General features: G+C 45.2%; 1 protein-coding gene across 2 annotated transcripts in view; it reads right to left on the reverse strand.

Annotated features, from left to right (window-relative positions):
- LOC307081852 (rho guanine nucleotide exchange factor 28-like) overlaps nucleotides 1-18,078 on the reverse strand; it is a 40,291-nt gene that overhangs the window by 21,855 nt on the left and 358 nt on the right. Inside the window, exons 2-10 of one of the 2 annotated variants that reach the window (XM_079745211.1) lie at nucleotides 17,711-17,743; nucleotides 16,050-16,191; nucleotides 15,232-15,341; nucleotides 14,871-15,057; nucleotides 13,202-13,385; nucleotides 12,150-12,351; nucleotides 10,759-10,834; nucleotides 8,101-8,147; nucleotides 7,175-7,247 (exon numbers count right to left, since the gene is read on the reverse strand). In XM_079745211.1, the coding sequence (XP_079601337.1) occupies nucleotides 7,175-7,247; nucleotides 8,101-8,147; nucleotides 10,759-10,834; nucleotides 12,150-12,351; nucleotides 13,202-13,385; nucleotides 14,871-15,057; nucleotides 15,232-15,341; nucleotides 16,050-16,191; nucleotides 17,711-17,743 (1,054 nt within the window). Of the gene's footprint in view, nucleotides 1-2,634; nucleotides 2,752-7,174; nucleotides 7,248-8,100; nucleotides 8,148-10,758; nucleotides 10,835-12,149; nucleotides 12,352-13,201; nucleotides 13,386-14,870; nucleotides 15,058-15,231; nucleotides 15,342-16,049; nucleotides 16,192-17,710; nucleotides 17,744-18,078 lie in introns of those variants that run through there. The other variant, XM_079745210.1, reaches the window with a different exon arrangement.

Raw genomic sequence — 18,078 nt, forward strand, 5'->3', positions numbered from 1 at the left:
CAAAAACAATGAGCTAGACGGGTCAGGTTAGAGCTGAGAGAAATTTGTTCCCCTGCCCTGGAGAAGGCGTCATAACAAAACAAGATGCGGCGAGCTCCCGTTTCGGACACGGCTTTAAAGAATGTCCATTTTTTGCATGGGGGGTGGGGAGGTGGGATGGGTTGTTTTTACAGGACGCTGCCGCTGGGAATGCCGGCTGCATGGGACATTCTGAATAAATCCCAATGTGACAGACAAGAAATACAGTAGCACTGTTTCAGAGAGAGAGAGAGAGAGAGAGAGAGAGAGAGACAGAGACAGAGAGAGAGAGAGAGAGAGAGAGAGAGAGAGAGAGCGAGAGAGATTAACAAAGAGCGCAGTCAGTGCCATGTTTCCACATTGTGGCAGCTCAACACCGAGTGTGACCCTCCAAACGGCACAGACCCAAGGGGGGGGGGAGACAGACAGACAGAATAAGTGAGTGTGAAAAAAGAGGTAGTGAGAAGCAGGGCTATCACAAGGAGCCTTTCTCAAGGTTCTGCTGTTTTCTTGTGGCTGGTGAACTTACTTCAGCGTAGTTAGGATAAATAAGTAACTACAAAGCAGTGTTTTGTGTATTGTCTGAGTTTAGAAAAGCTCATAGGTTTGCAGTTTCACGGCTCTCATGACGTGACATCTAAGAGACTAAAACAAAGGATTACCATGTCGGAGGGAGCTGGGATAGCTAGAATAACAAGTGTGGTTTGAACTGAGAAGTAACTAAACATTATGGAGGGCTTCACTGCCTCAAACCCCTTTTTGAAGCTTTCATGCGCCTTTCTTGTCAGATTAAAAAATTGCATAACAATTGTCCTCCAAGATCTACAAATCAACTGCTCGGGTCATGACACCTGCAAACTAACACGCTGGGATCCAAGAATCACAGGCTGTGCGTTCACTATGTATTTATCTTCACTGCACGTCACCCAGACAGTGTGTTCCCAGGGGGGCTGGACACACAGCACACTGCAGTCCTGTCCCTCAGACAAGACAAACAAACAAGGCCTCTGCACACCTGAAATCACACTTCACATCACAGGTGGAAGCGCACGTGACAACGTCTGATCCCCCAGTTCCCTTTTTTCTATTCCACTCACAGACTGGACATTATTAAACTACATTCACCACTCAAAAAACAACAAACCAAAGGCTGTGTCTTGGGTTTCACTCAAGACTTTTAAATTGCGCAGTGGGATGAATTCCACAAACCAATAACAGAGATTGTGTGCGCAAAGTTTGGTTTTGTCAATCACAATTAAGCAGCAATAACATGGGTTATCTGTCCGAGTGCTTATGGTGAGGGAGCAGGGCGAAGATGACTGGAGCAGAGCCATGACACAGGCCTGGCAGTAACCCGATCTGCATCTCTGACTTGTCTCGCTCTCTCTCCCTTTGCATCGCTCCTTCAGTCTACTACCTCTCTCTCTCTCTCTCTCCAAACATACACAGACACTCTAGCGCACTCATAACAACTTTTTTTAACCACCGTGGTCAGATTCGGGGCTATTTTAGGTGTTCATCTTTTGCTGATAATCCCCTGCGTGGGAATGGCCTCTGTACATGCATAGGCCTTGATGCAAATTAGGTCCATGGCAATGTTGGATTACAGGATTATTTCAGTTGTTGTTTGTTGTCTAACAGCAAATTAATGACAATAACGACCCACCCCTCAGGCCAAAAGAGGAGAGTGACTTAAACACACAGATGTTTAAAGTTGTTGCTGCTGTCAAGCTTAAAAGAAACCCACCTCTGACAGCAGGTGTGAGGTTTGTATTGGCAAGCACCCCAGTAAAGCGACACAGTCTCACTTCATGGTAGTTTTAGTTCTCACATTAAGCCATAATATATACATATATATATGACACCCTGACCAATGAGCAATATTATACATAATATTCTCACATCAGCACCATGGCCTCTCTCTCTCTCTCTCTCTCTCTCTGCTTAAATGGAAGGTACAGGGTGGTATGAAGATGTCTAGATCAACAAGCAGCTCTACGTGGCTGGCGTGGTCATCTGACATTCCCCAACGTACTGTCAGATATCAGGTTACATCATTAGCAAACACACCGCTATCCAACTGTTTGACACGTGCTTGCGCTGGGAACCTCCGTGGGCCAGGATTTGGGAACAGAAGTGAGGGGGAAATATATGAACCGATTTGATAAGAGAGCAGTGAAACAGTGTCGGGGGGGGTAGTGCTGGCGGCGTTTTGTTATCAGACGCTGGACTTGTGGTTGTGACGACAGTGTCATGGATAGCATGTTAATATGCGTCATCTTAACATGCTTAGAAATTCTATGATGGTCAAGACTCGTGCCATGCAAAAGATGAAAGACTCAGACTCACATGCAGATTTAAGGTCATGTAACCCAACACAAACAAAGCATATCGGGTTCAGAAGGAGAATGTTGACTCTGCACTAGACACGCTGTTTGGCAAAATGTTCTGCAGTTACACAACTTTTACCAGGAACATTTGGGATTGCACATCTTTTTGACCAATACATCAAAACAAAACCGTCATGAGCAAACAATGCAAATTAAAAATAGTGGAATCGAGGCAAGAAAAGAACAACCGACCTCAGAGCATACAAAAAAGATGTTCCTGCATTACCTTTCTTCCTGCGTATCCTCATCTTGGGGAAAGACGGCCAAGAGTAATTGAAAGGAGAATCCGAATCCGAATCCATAACTTGATATCCGCGACTTACATAGAGTTCCACCCTCCAAAACCGGCACTGGGGACTTTCAATAAATAACAAAAAACTGCTCACTGGATCTCCATTTTATGCCGTGTGAGGAACACTGCGTTAGTTGCTTCTTCCACAGTCTCTGCTGGTGCTTGAGCCTTGACACTTCAGGAGTGAGCCAGCATGCTCTGCCCGGCAACCCCCTCCAACCCCCCCACCCCTACAGCCCATTGCACCCTCCCTCCCCCCTCCCCCTTACACGCTCCAAATCCAATGCCCAGCGCAGCTACGAAACAAGATGCTATAGGGACTCTCCACGTCCGTTCCTTCCCCCTAGTCTCACTGAGCCCCAGCAGCCAGTCCTCGGTCACCCCTCTGTTATTCCGGCTAGTTTATTCTACTTCTCCTGTGCCGTCTCTCCCCTGAGCTCTTCCAATCCTGAGAGAGTCTCGGTCACCCATTCCCCCGCTACAGCCACACATGGCAGTGAGAGAGAGAGGGGGAGAGAGAAAGGGGGTGGGGTAGAGGGGGAGCTCAACACATGCTGACAGGAGAAGGGGGTGTATGGTATTGACGGATGGAAAGAGTGACTGAAGGGGGAGAGAGAGCGAATTTGGGGAGGGGGGCACCAACACACACATACAGCACAGTGACTCAGAAGCTACAGTGCGGCTGAAGAGGAGAGCAGGCCAGGTCCGGCTGTGTAGCGTTTCGGAGACACAGAAGAAATCATTAACTTAACACCAGTTCATGATTGTCTCAGAGCTAGTTGACTAGCTGGCCGGTACACACACACACACACACACGCACACGCACACACACACACACTCCAAACATTACAAGGGACGAGGCATTCCCACAAAGCATTAGCCCCCATTGTATCCTCCCTACATGATGGACATTGACGAGGTTCCTGCTCTCTGTCCATGATCCCGTCCCTCTCTCCCTCCCTCTGTCTGTGTCTATTTTAGCATGTCAAAGCCCAGGCGGAGGATGACTGGGAGCGGGGCACACTGCCAGCTCCAGAGCCTCACCATGGAGACAGCAGTGTCTCACCCTCTCTGTCTCTCTCTCCCCCTCTGCCTCCCTTCCTCCCGGAGCCACACATGGAGAGATAGTAGGGATATAGATATACAATGGGGTGATTTGCCTCATATGTGCTAACCATTGAACTGAATATTGTCAGGAGAAGGGGGATGGTGGAATGGTTACAGTTAAGAAAGTGAGAGCTGGGGGTGAGGGGAGCGACAGTGAGGACAGTATTGGGGTGAGGTACAGAGTAAACAGGGGGGGCCCAGAGGTTATAAAGAAGGCAACAATATAGCATCTCTGAGAGTATGCGTGACAGTGTGTGTGTGTGTGTGTGTGTGTGTGTGGGAGTGTGTGAGACAGTGTTTGTGTGTGGTTGTGTGTGTGTGTTTGTGTGACAGTGTTCGTGTGTGTGTGTTTGTGGAGATAGAGAGGGCCTTGAGGCAGAGCCCACACTTGTGAACATTAATAGTTTCTTTGTGGGATCTGTGCAAAGTTTAATCCTTTTTTCCATTGTCCCATTAAATACTGTTGACCCCCCCCCCCCCCCCCCATGCACTCAACTGAGCAGCACAACTCTCTCTCCAGCCATCTTTTCTTACATGTCCCTGCCTTACATTACTGTATCATAAAGCTCTCCCTGTGACACACACACACACACACACACCGTAAATGTGTGCGCACACATGCACACACAGTTGATTCTCACACTCCTCCATTCTGCTCTCCCCGGGGATCCCAACAAGCTTCTGGAAAAGTGCATTCAGCAGAGCCTTGGCAACCCCCATTCAGCCACAAACACCCCCTCCTTACTCCCCCCCCCCCGCCTCTCCCCTTGCCCCCTTCAGAGACTCCCATCTCGTTCATTCTTCCAACACACAGCGCAATGCATGCTATCACACACACACACACATATGCACACATAGACAGTCTGACTGCGTCCATGCACATACACAGAGGCTAACACAGGCTAAATGCATGCAAGCATACCCACACATACACACAAAACACAGACACACACACCCTCCCCCTCTCTCTCTCTCTCTCCAACACATACACACACATATATACGCTTACACACACAGAGCTCCTTTCTTCAGCCGTGGAGAGCCTTAAGACGGAGTGGTCTTTGCTGTTTGTTCACTAAACTCACATAAATACACCGACCTGAGGGGTGGAGTAAGAGCGGAAGGTGAGAGGTGGTTTGTGTGTGTGTGTGTGTGTGTGTGTGTGTGTGTGTGTGTGTGTGTGTGTGTGTGTGTGTGTGTGTGTGTGTGTGTGTGTGTGTGTGTGTGTGTGTGTGTGTGTGTCCAGTGTGTTCAGCGCTGAGGTGTTTGGAAAGTACAGGGACATTCAAAGGGCAAGGGTGAGAGAGTGAGAGGGTGAGAGAGTGAGTGAGTGAATGGGTGAGAGCGAGAGAGAGTGAGAGAGAAAACAGGACAGTCTGTGAGTACACGTGTGTGTGTGTTCCTGTGTGTGGGACAGATTAAATGACATCAAGACAGAGGAAACATGACGGCTACACACGAGATTCCTCACCCGTCTCTTAAACTCGGTCTGTTTGTCGAGCCCCTGATAGACTATCTGGATTCACCACCGCTACCACGGACATATCACTGCTGATTTAGACTGGCCTAAACTGTGGCAGATTATGGTGCCTTGTTTACCAGGTCCCGCGTGGACGATTATAACCCCACAGCGCTTGGAATGTCTGACAAGGAATCTAAATTCCTCAAGGATGAAAACAAGCGCTGTCATCCCGCAAGCGTGTCGTGTACGGAATCCCAGTCACTTCCAGTCATGCTCTAAATATCAAGTCTGTTTTGATAGGTGGGAGGGCGAGGGCTCTTTCAGCCACCCTGACCAATGAGCAATGTCCTAACCAAACAGGGCTGATTGGCAGACAAAGGTCACATGCAAAACCCTCTGTAACAAGCTCAAAGTGCTTGGGACGAAACACAATCCAAAACAGAAACAAGAGGTTCACAAAGCCATAAAAAACACAAGCACACCTGTACATGCGTTTGTGCTCGACACACAAGCGGCGTGTGGTGGCCAAACGGTGGAGGGTGAAAGGCAAGACCAGCCACAGGCTGTATAAATGGCCCTCCACCGTGCGTGAACCACAGCATTCTTATGGTGCGGCATCACCAGTGGTCTTGTGCAGCCGTGCCAGCCAAAACAATAGCCTACAGGATGTTCCTGTGTGATCGACATGGATAAGGAGAAGGATTTTGCATCTGTGTCTGTTCTCCAGCTCCAAGCATGGAGTCAATCAGCGCAGGCAACGGGTTTGATCTCAGATCTCAGAGTCTTTGACACGGCTTCTCCGTCGGGTAGGGTTAAACAAAGACATCTGGTTTACACATTGAAACTTCATGTTGACATTTTGAAAAATAGATCAATCGTACAACAAACACAGGGGTGTTTTAGAGACATTCTCCAAGTTTTCCAGCCCAAGATCTCAGATGCCGGATTGCTGATTATAATGGTTTTAAAGGGCAACACCAAACAGAATTATAAGTTAACTTAAATAGTTCAGTTATAAATTCAAATAAATAATTAATCCTTGCCCACATCTAAGAGAGTTAGTTAGTTCAATATGAAGTATAAAAAAACAGGGTACAAACAGTCCAAAGCCGGTCAGGAAAACAATGCAAAACCCAGCCACGAGGGAGAACTATGATGCAGTATGCTGTAGGAAAATATTTTTTAAGGAATCTTAAAAGGTGAGCACATAGCTCATATTCATAGAATGACACATGAGCTCTGAGACTCTACAGGAAGTGAGCGTTTCCTGCAAACAAAAGCTTTTCGATGAACCTCACCACCTATAACCTAATAACAACTTCATAACAACACCTCCTGTATAATAACCTCATACAAACACCACTACCTATAACCTCTTAACAACACCACCTATAACCTCATATGAACACCACCTATACCTTCATTACCAACACCTATTACCTCATTACACCACCATCATCTATAACCTTATGAAACCTCCACCTATCACATCCCAACACTGCCACTTATAACCTCATAACTACACCTCCATTAATATGACCTCATACAAACACCTCCACCTATAACCTCATAACTACACCTCCTATAATAGAACCTCATACAAACACCTCCACCTACAACCTCTGCAAAACACCACCTTTAACCTCATACCAACACCACCTATAACTTCTACCATAACCTATAACACCACCACCACTGGTCATGATTATCTGACAAACCCAAGTTTCATTTAGTATTTGTGTCTGGTTTGACCTTCTTTTCACATGACAACAGACATAGCATTAGCATTACTGTACAGCTAATTTTGATGCTCATGGGCTCAATTTGATCCAATTTCCCAAAACCAAAAGAATATAAGGGAAAAAAATAGGCAGAAAAAAATAAGAGAAAACTTAAATTTCCTACCGGAATCAGACTGCGACGGGGACCCCTCCTCGTCTTCCCCATTCAGGCAGAACATGAGTGGTTCCTCACAGTCCTGAGCAGAGGAACATGGAAACAGGGCCCCATTCAGCCCCCTGCGCACACGCCTCCACCACCACACAGAGGCTTTTCACCCTGCTCACCTCCCAGCAGCACCATTAAGTACAACAACATTGGCCTGCCGCTGGCTGGTGACTGGGCGTGTGTCCATGTGTGTGCGAGAAATAAACAAGTAAATGTGGGATACTGAGTCATACAGGTGAACAATAGTTGTGTGTGAAATGGAAGAGGGAGAGAGAGGGAAAGCCAGAGAAAGAGGACCAGTTGACCACCAACATAAACCGATACTGGAGGATGGACGGTCAAAGATTGTGCGCGCACACACTCACACACACACCCCCCACCCACCCACACGCGCGCACACACACACACACACACACACACACACACACACACACACACACACACACACACACAGCAAATAAAAGTCAGTTATTCAGTGGTGTGTGCCAGGTGCCAAGTCTGACACCTAAACAATGAAGGTGAAAGAATATAGAGCACTGAACCCCATAGTGAGTCACAAGTCAAAGGCCTATTAAAGCCATTGACCTACACAGAGCAATAACTCATAACCTTAAGTCTGTTGAAGAAAGAATGTCATTTAAGAAAGGGTAAAACTTTATATCACAGCTTTACTAAACTTGCACTAAGCAGCAGGGTTAGGGTCAGTGATAGCTGTTGGTCCTGCCCCGGACATTTTCCGAGGTCATTGCTTTGAGAATGGAATGGAAAGCCACAAAGAGACAGTGCTTTCTAACTTCTAAGCCATGCAAACGTATATATATATATATATATATATACTTATATATTTATATATATATCTCACATGTATTCATTGTCATACTCACATTTTCGGCTGAGGCTGAGATATCTTCGCTTACATAGGGACACATACCTTTGTTGAGAAAGGACATACAAACAGTTATATGAAATCACGAAACCAACCAACAGTCATAAAATGTAAAGAAAGGAAATGCTTTTTGTTTGAAATTAATTTCAACAGTGTTCTATGAACTACCGTTATCTGGGCTTGCTGACGTGGAGGAAGGAAAGCAGGTATAAATTCTTGATTAATTTCATAACCCTGAGGGAAGCGTGCTACGGCCTCCGTGGCAGTTTACTAGCTTGTGTCTGATAGATCAAAGAACATGGTGTTTAATGTCCCAGCAGACCGAAAGCACTAACCAACACACATACACACACACACACACACACACACACACTGCTCTCTGGGTGGTGGTCTGGGATCACTTGCGGAGGAGGAAGAGGAGGGCTGGTGGGAGGAGGAAGAGGATTCGACCCTTAAAGGATGCAATCTTTGTAAAATAATCAAGTAAACAACAAAAAATAAAAACATACAAGGGAAAATACAGAGAGGGGAAGGGGCAAAGGGAAGTGGGTGACGCACTGGGAGTCGGTGCTGTAAAAGGAGTGGCATTTTTTGCCGACAATGGTGGGCCTGTGCCTTCGTGTGATACCGTAAAACATGCTTGTTCAGTGGCCTGCCAGACTAATGCCAGCTGGCTCTTAGCTTGCACCCTAGTGAGAGATGGAAGGGGAAACAACCGGCTTTCCCGCTGGGCAAGACATGCAAGATACAGTGGGGCAAAAAAGTATTTAGTCAGCCACCAATTGTGTAAATTCTCCCACTTAAAAAGATGAGAGAGGCCTGTAATTTTCATCATAGGTATACCTCAGCTTTGAGAGACAAAATGAAAAAAAAAATCTAGAAAATCACATTGTCTGATTTTTAAAGAATTTATTTGCAAATTATGGTGGAAAATAAGTATTTGGTCAATAACAAAAGGTCATCTCAATACTTTGTTACATGCCCTTTGTTGGCAATGACAGAGGTCAAACATTTTCTGTAAGTCTTTACAAGGTTTTCACACACTGCTGCTGGTATTTTGGCCCATTCCTCCACGCAGATCTCCTCTAGAGCAGTGATGTTTTTGGGCCTTCGCTGGGCAACACAGACTTTCAACTCCCTCCAAAGATTTTCTATGGGGTTGAGATCTGGAGACTGGCTAGGCCACTCCAGGACCTTGAGATGCTTCTTACGAAGCCACTCCTTCGTTGCCCGGGCGGTGTGTTTGGGGTCATTGTCATGCTGAAAGACCCAGCCACGTTTCATCTTCAGTGCCCTTGCTGATGGAAGGAGGTTTTCACTCAAAATCTCACGATACATGGCCCCATTCATTCTTTCCGTCACACGGATCAGACGTCCTGGTCCCTTGGCAGAAAAACAGCCCCAAAGCATGATGTTTCCACCCCCATGCTTCACTGTACGTATGGTGTTCTTTGGATGCAACTCAGCATTCTTTCTCCTCCAAACACGACGAGTTGAGTTTTTACCAAAAAGTTCTATTTTGGTTTCATCTGACCATATGACATTCTCCCAATCCTGTTCTGGATCATCCAAATGCTCTCTAGCAAACTTCAAACGGGCCCGGACATGCACTGGCTTTAGCAGGGGGACACGTCTGGCACTGCAGGATTTGAGTCCCTGGCGGCGTAGTATGTAAGTGATGGTAGCCTTTGTTACTTTGGTCCCAGCTCTCTGGAGGTCATTCACTAGGTCCCCCCGTGTGGTTCTGGGATTTTTGTTCACCGTTCTTGTGATCATTTTGACCCCACAGGGTGAGATCTTGCGTGGAGCCCCAGATCGAGGGAGATTATCAGTGGTCTTGTATGTATTCCATTTCCTAATAATTGCTCCCACAGTTGATTTCTTCACACCAAGCTGCTTACCTATTGCAGATTCAGACTTCCCAGCCTGGTGCAGGTCTACAATTGTGTTTCTGGTGTCCTTTGACAGCTCTTTGGTCTTGGCCATAGTGGAGTTTGGAGTGTGACTGTTTGAGGTTGTGGACAGGAGTCTTTTATACTGATAAGGAGTTCAGACAGGAGCCTTTAATACAGGTAACGAGTGGAGGACAGAGGAGCCTCTTAAAGAAGAAGTTACAGGTCTGTGACAGCCAGAAATCTTGCTGGTTTGTAGGTGACCAAATACTTATTTTCCACCATAATTTGCAAATAAATTCTTAAAAAATCAGACAATGTGATTTTCTGGAATTTTTTTTTCATTTTGTCTCTCATAGCTGAGGTTTACCTATGATGAAAATTACAGGCCTCTCTCGTCTTTTTAAGTGGGAGAACTTGCACAATTGGTGGCTGACTAAATACTTTTTTGCCCCACTGTATAATGAAGAGCGTGCACACATACAAACATTTGCAAATCTACACTAACTCACATGCGGGTTGAATCAAAAGTGTTTCAAAGGAATAACGTGGAAAAACAGGGAACTGTCCATTCAGTGATTTGATTTATTTTCCATGGCCTTTGAGTTCCCAAAACTCTCAGCAGAGGGCAGTATTGTTTTGAAAAACCTCTTCAGTAGAAAAAAAACTTATAAATACAAAGAACATTCAAGGAAACGATGGCCAACCCATTTATGCTCAGCTTGACCCCATAAAGCCCTTAAAGCAGGGAAAGAGAAATGTACCATTTTCTGTAGGATTGACCACGCTTTCTTCTTTCTCTAAGACAGTCCCCGTGCTCATTCTCCTCAGTCCTCTGATCTACGTGGGAGATCAGATGGTGATTTTAGTGAGTATGCAAGGGAAGGAATCGGGTTTACTATAAAGAGATTTGGTGAGTAATCTGCTCTTTGAGGTTTGAATAAAAAGCAGCCTACGGGCCGAAACAGACCAAAGCAAGAGGGTAAAGCGTGGACCTAAAGCAGATCCACTTTTAGTCGCCTCCCAAGTTAATCCATCTGCACTTCCACATTGCGGGCCAAGCTGTAGCGCATTGCGTAGGCCTATAGTGGAGCGCGTTCTATTTATTCTGCTTCCACCTGGCTTTCTGATGCGTTGTTTTACAGCTGATCAATTTAAACGGCCTAGACGAGTGAGTCTGCGGGGGATTTAATATGACTCGGGTGTAAAGACGGGGAGAAGAAAGTAGCGCAGAGGAAAGTTCCTCTGCGCTCAATGCTTGAGCTCTGATGTGTTCGGGCCTTAACAGGGGTACCCACTTTGATTTGAGAGCATTGTCATACAGCCACAGTGGCAAGACCATTTCTGTATATACTTCCAGTCAAGAACTGCAAAACACACATCTGAATATATATTCTAGTTCCCATTCTAAGAAGAAGTTTGGGTCAGTTAGTAGCCATTTTGGCTACATTTATAATAATTAACTTATTTATTAGGTATTTTTCTTTATACACAAAATTCTCTTTCAAGAATAACAGGATATTATGTTGATGTACTGTCTGAAGACTGTAGAGTTTGTCGTTTTAATTTCCCCAGATGTGCTTCCAGGTATGTAGGATTTAAATGAATCCAGGATGGCAGGGGCTCGGGGAAAGAATAACTAGGGTTAACATGTTTCTGTAAATATCTTTCTGCCAACCAAGAAATAAGGATCATGCGCATCATCTGTGGTCTTACTCTTAATAATAGCAGAATTTCCCCATCCCATGGGGCTTAAAGATGGTTCCAGGAATCAAAAACCAATGGCCGCTGTGCTTATTCTCTCTATTCTCAGAAACCGCACAGTGTTTCTGAGTGATTTACGGTACTAAGTGCTGAGGCCAAACATCAAACACTGCTTGCCACTTTAGTTTCTGCCTGGATATCGGCACAAAGCAAATCAACAATAAAACATAAAATTAGATTTCAGTAAGAAGTCGTATAAGCTCTTCAATTAAGTGACTTTGAACTCTACACAATATTAAAATAAAGCCTGTTATAAACTTGCGGACAACGTGTCCTTAGGATTAACAGTGTTAATATTGAGTTATATCCATGCTTTCCTTTCTTTTAAGCCTATTTCAGCAACCAATCAGGGCCACATCGGTCACCATGGCGACCATCGGGGGCAACTGACCTCTTTGAGGAAATGGTCATCCCGGAACCTCTCCCGGAGAAGGAGGATGTCGGCGTGGAGTTCTTGTCGCGAGTTCCTCAGGCCGTTCTGTCGGACCGTGAGAGACAGGTTCCCCGTGTCGTGGCAGAACCTCAGCAGGCGCCCCGGGCCGGCCCACACCTGGGACAGCCCGGCAGGCGGCGTGGACAGAGGGTTCGGGGGGCTGTGGAAAGGCCACGGTCTGATAAATATGCACTCTGTGAACAACCGATCGGTCTGCAGCATCAATTCATGCGGATGGGGAAGTTTGTTTGTGTGGAAGCAGAGCCTACGTTTCCGACGGCAAATTCTTCACAACACGAGTATGAAGCAGTACTGTATCTACTCCCCTGTAACACAAACCCGTCTAACGTTTTTGCAATAAATGATTGCAATAACGAAGGCTTGTTGTAATGAGCTACTGAACGATCCCAATGTTGCTGCGATAGGCCCAGTATTAAGAAGAGAAAGAAAAACCACCACATTCAGTATCCAGTGAGCTGAGCTCTGTCCTTGATTTACAGTGTTAACATTGAGCCCAGTCGGTTGGACACAAGCTCAGAGTTTCTGAATTTGACCGGTGTTACGAGCAGGTGGCTCACAGTACATTGTTGGTAAAATGTATTTGACAACAATTGCGAAAATCGAAAGAAAGCCATTCTCTATGGAAAAAGAAGGCTGTCATTCATATTCTCTGATAAGGATATGAAGTTACAACCGGGCTCGGTTTTGACTTGCATCACGCATGAGTCATTCAGTATGGACTGGACTGCATGAACGAGGAAACCGTAGTGCTTGTAGGGTTAACATGTTCTCCCATGTTCATGAGGGTTTCCTTAATGTTGTTATATAAGATTTGTGCCCATAGACATAACACCAGATGGCCCTCGATTCATCCCAGACGGGAAATTTCGGTCCAAATGTGCATGTTAGGCTTCACGGCAGGACACAATACCACAGAGCAAAAACTGATTTTTTTTTGTGCTTTTTTAAAAAATAAGTTTTAACGGAAGAAAAGGTTGTGACAAACTTACTTTTCGAGCAGGTCCTGGAGCTCGGCGTTGCCAGCACACTGTGCGAGCTGCAGGGGCGTGACACCATCCTCGTTGGGAAGAAGAACAGCCATGAGCCCCCCCGGCTGACACAGCAGGAACTCCGCCAGCCGAACCAGGCCCCAGCGCACTGCCAGGTGGAGGGGGGACTCTCTGGGACGGTACACTGGGGGAGGGGGGGGGGGTGAGGAGGGAGGAGGAGATGGAAAAGGGGGGTCGGGGTTTAAGCAGGGGTGCAGGAGAGGAGGAGGGGGGAGAATGAGGAGGGGGGGAAGGAGGATGAGGAGGAATGGAGAAGGGGGGAGGAAGAGGAAGGGGCCAGAGGAGGGGGGGTGAGGATCAGGGAAAGAATGGCGAGGTAGGGGGATGGAGGAGGAGGTGGAGAGAGAAAGGTGGAGGGGGGAAGAAAGAGAAGGAGAGTCGAGGAGGAGGAAAGAGGAAGAGGAGGAGGGGCAGGGGGAAGGAGGAGGAGAAAGAGAAGAGGTTTTGTTAACACCTTTTTTATGATACTGTCTAACGACAACCAACATCGGCACGTGGCAGATTCCATTCCAATCAATCCGCTCTTGTTTCTGTTTTGCTCTTTGCCTTGGATACCTCTGCTCAAATGATCCACTGCAAACTCACTAAAAGCCTTTAAATAATAGCAAACAATTTATTTACCAATTCAGGTAAATAAAACATATACGTGAGGAATAGAAGAATCTCTGGTTTATAAACATATTATGCAAAGAACAGTACGGATGCTCATCACTTTACAAAGAGCAAATACAGTATTCAAGTAGACCACAGCCATATCAATCAGCGGAGACAGCAGAGTGATGTCACTGACAATGTTATTCAATTAAATTACTTAGCTGCTGCCATTCATGAGGAGACGTTGAGATGTAACAGACTGCCACAACAATATTAACACAAAAACGGATTTGTCATTCCGTTTTTTTGTCCAGCAAACCCACCCAGTGAAACCAAACGAAACGGCATCTTACGAATAATCAGCACAGCTCAGCACACAAAAAAAAGTAACACAGTGAAAAAAAAATGAACACAGTCTCACATCACCACACATGCACATGCACACACACACACACACACACACACACACACACACCCACACACACATGTTTAGTTCCCTCCTCCGACCCTGGGTTACTTCCAGATGGAGAAGCATTATTAACCACATTACACTTGGGTTAATTGGCAGTGACAAATGTAAGAGAGGCAGACACGTTACCGCAGCCACTTCCGATCGCAGCCCAGCGAGTTGAAAAAACAAAAGAAATGCAGCCATGGAGGAAAGAGCCCCGGCCAGGAGAAGAGGAGAAATCAGGGGGAGGGAGTTGAAAAGTTCACCGTCCGGGGACAGTGTCGTCGGCTCCAAGTTTCCGACGCTGCAGGAGAAATGAGGGTTGCAGAGAAGCCTGTGGAAATGTACCTCTGCTCAGCCCACCTCCATCCTCCCCCGTCCTACTCCACCCTACTGTGTTCTATGCTCCATTACTAACTGCACAACGTGATCCAGTCCCCATCACCATTGCCAACTTAGACATAGATTAGAGATGGGTAAGAGACAGCCAATGTTCTCTTCTATAAAATCGTATCAGTGCAAAAGCCATTCATGTGAACAAGTGATAAGCTGTTTCGATCTCACCCTCTCCGCAGGGGCTGCCCAGAACATTCCAGCTCTGAGGGATGTCCAGGTTGGCCATGGCCAGGGTAACCAACTGATCCATGGCCCAGCGGCAGCTCCTCTGGCCCAGGCGGAAGATGCTGCTCAGCTCCTTGTGATCCATGGAGCTGAGCCGATGCCCACGGGTCACCAGGTGCTCTGCCAGTTCCTAATGGCAATGCACATCATGCACAATTAAATGGACTCATTGTGTGTGCGTGTGTGTGTGTGTGTGTGTGTGTGTGTGTGTGTGTGTGTGTGTGTGTGTGTGTGTGTGTGTGTGTGTGTGTGTGTGTGTGTGTGTGTGTGTGTGTGTGTGTGTGTGTGTGTCATCACTACATACCTGAGCATCATCTTGGACGTACTCAAGAGTAGCTCCTCCCATCCAGGTGAGAGGTGTAGTTTCAGAGCAAAGGTATGCCTGGACAGACACCACCTCAGCCAGGTTGTGTCCTGCACAGAAAAAAAAGTGTCACACTAAATCAAAAGGCAAAAAGGGATCCCTTCTCTAGCCCTTACTCTGGATAATAAATGCAGATAAATGTATTGTGTTTACAAAATATATGAAGTATTGTCTATAGGAACAAATAGCAAGGGAAAACCCATGAACAGTCCCTTAATGTTATCTAAAATGCTTTATGAATACCCGGTTCCACTGCACACAACTCTCCAATGTAAAGTGGTATGTTCTGTTCAGCCTCCAGACAGGCTGAGTGTTGTCATGTTGTTTATGGGGCTCTAAGAGCTTCCCTTCTGAGAGGAAACTGATAAGATTCTGTCCCCTAACAGATCTCAGACTCAAATATGTGTGTGTGTGTGTGTGTGTGTGTGTGTGTGTGTGTGTGTGTGTGTGTGTGTGTGTGTGTGTGTGTGTGTATAAATACTTTACTTGCCCTCATTTAGCAAGACATGAAGGTATAAAACACACTGACGGTGAAAAAAAAAATCACTGAAGAATGTTTTTTTGTTTTTTTTAAATATTCAAAGCTTGTAAATTCCAAGTGGTGAATGCAGACAGAAAGTCAGTGAAGGCGAGGACTAGGACAATGGTGGGGTTTTATCCTGATTTTAGCCGTAATAAACTACTACTGGAAAATGGAACATTAAAAGAAAGACTAACAGGGCAACACCTTTACCGAACACAATCACATGCAAACACACCAGGCACTATAAAGCAGAGCATGACATCGCTCAGAGCTTTGATGAAGTGGAGCAAGGTGGACCCTTCCAGAACAACGAAGACCTCCACATCTCCAGGCATTGCATCTAGACCCTCCAGCAATGCAAACACCTTCGCCTGGCCCTGTGGAAAACCACAAGTTTAAGAGGAAAAGAGGTAGTAGGAGACTAGGAGAGAAAAAGTAAGCCTCATTGTTACAGTGTACACCAAATCTCCTGGCAGCAGGAATTGAGGAGCCACAATAAGACAACCCTCTCAATAACCACAGGAATGCTAGTGTTGAATACTGTGAGGATCTCCCATGATCCCGACACCGGGGATTCTCATCCCCATCTCATCCTCCTGAAGTCTGATCGGAGATTTAAGTTGAGGAGATAGCAGAAGATGATAAGGATCAAAAGAAGATTGGTCCAGACTTTGTTTCCAAATCCATATAGTAGGCCATGTCAGATGTACAGGATGATAACTTGGGAGGCTGATTATTTTCCATTAAAAAGATTACCTTTAAAAAACTATTGCGCAACATTCTTATGTATATATATATATTATATATTTTTAAATAGCAATACCCACCAATGAAGCTATGAAACAAAAAAAAGGGTGAGGTGGATAAATATACCCACGATGTCCGTATACACAATTAGAAATAAACCTCTTTAAAATTGATCATATATGTAATGCATCATCTGTGATGCATTATATGATCTTGTATTGCAATCATTATTGTTGATACATATAATGTATGTGAACATACAGCATACATCTACAAAAGCTGTGCAAAAATGAATCTACAATATAGCCCTAAATGGCATGTATATTGTGCCTGAGACTTATTGCTTTGGGATAAGCTTTTCTCTGCATTTTGTGTTAATCTCTCGCTGCTTTCTCATGCTGTGTTTTTCCCTATACTAAACCAACACATATGGAGTTGATACACTTATCTGCATACAGAGTTGTATCCATTGAATTAGCTTGGGTTAAATTTACCCCACAAAACTGTTAATGTTTTGAACCTCAATGTGTGAAACTCACTGAGTTACCATCCATATGATTTGGCTAAACCTGGCATTAAAATTAAACGCAATGCTGCTTGGAAGAACTGGATGCAACTCCATCGTCATGATCAAATGATTACTCGAACAAAGTAGGACTTTGATCTTTGCTCCAACCTTTAACAATTTTTGAATGCCAAATGTTTCCATCTTTGCAAAGAGCTTTGGCAAAACTATTTGAGACTACAACATAATTGCAAAATGTAATCTACAAACAATAATGGGAAATATGAGTCCTTTCAACCCTTTCAAATATCACCCTGGGATTAAAGGAAACGGTTAATTATTGACTGGAGATATTACCAAATGTCTAAATGCCAGCGGCATTTGTGCACTGATTGAAAACATTATATTTTGCAAACCATTGAACACTAATCCAGCAACATCTCATCTCAACATTATAAGTATCGACTGTTTCTTTTTTGAGCCAGTCCACCTGAACAGTAATCCGATATCCGTTAGATTTAATTGAGGGCGTAAAGTACCTGAACTGAATAGATAAGGACATTTAAATATATTTCCAGATATCAAAAGTGATCGGAGAGTGTGTAAGTTGTATACTATATACAGAAACAATGTAGGCTACTTACATAAAGAGGAACTTTTCGTCTGCTCAGCTCCATCTTCACAACGAAAGACAAACAGCAAGAACAATGAGTCATAACATTATTTAAGGTTCGATTGAGTTGTATGGTTGTAGAGAGCGCACTGTCACGATTGATCCAGGACTTTATAAGAAGATATCCTATCAAAGTTGCAATTAAGCACATGCGGGTGCAGTAGTTCAAATGTTTTGAATTTAACCATGACATCTCTTCTGTCCACCTGTTTATTATAAGGGGTCATTTCATAAACGGGACCGGACCTCATCGATCTTTAACCAGCGATCCTCAAGGCTGATAAGGAGGATCGGCTGGGAATATTGTTCCACGAAACCCAGCTGTCTGTTCATTAGTAA

Source organism: Pollachius pollachius, assembly GCF_949987615.1.
Source record: "Pollachius pollachius genome assembly, chromosome: 1".
Classification (NCBI taxonomy): domain Eukaryota; kingdom Metazoa; phylum Chordata; class Actinopteri; order Gadiformes; family Gadidae; genus Pollachius; species Pollachius pollachius.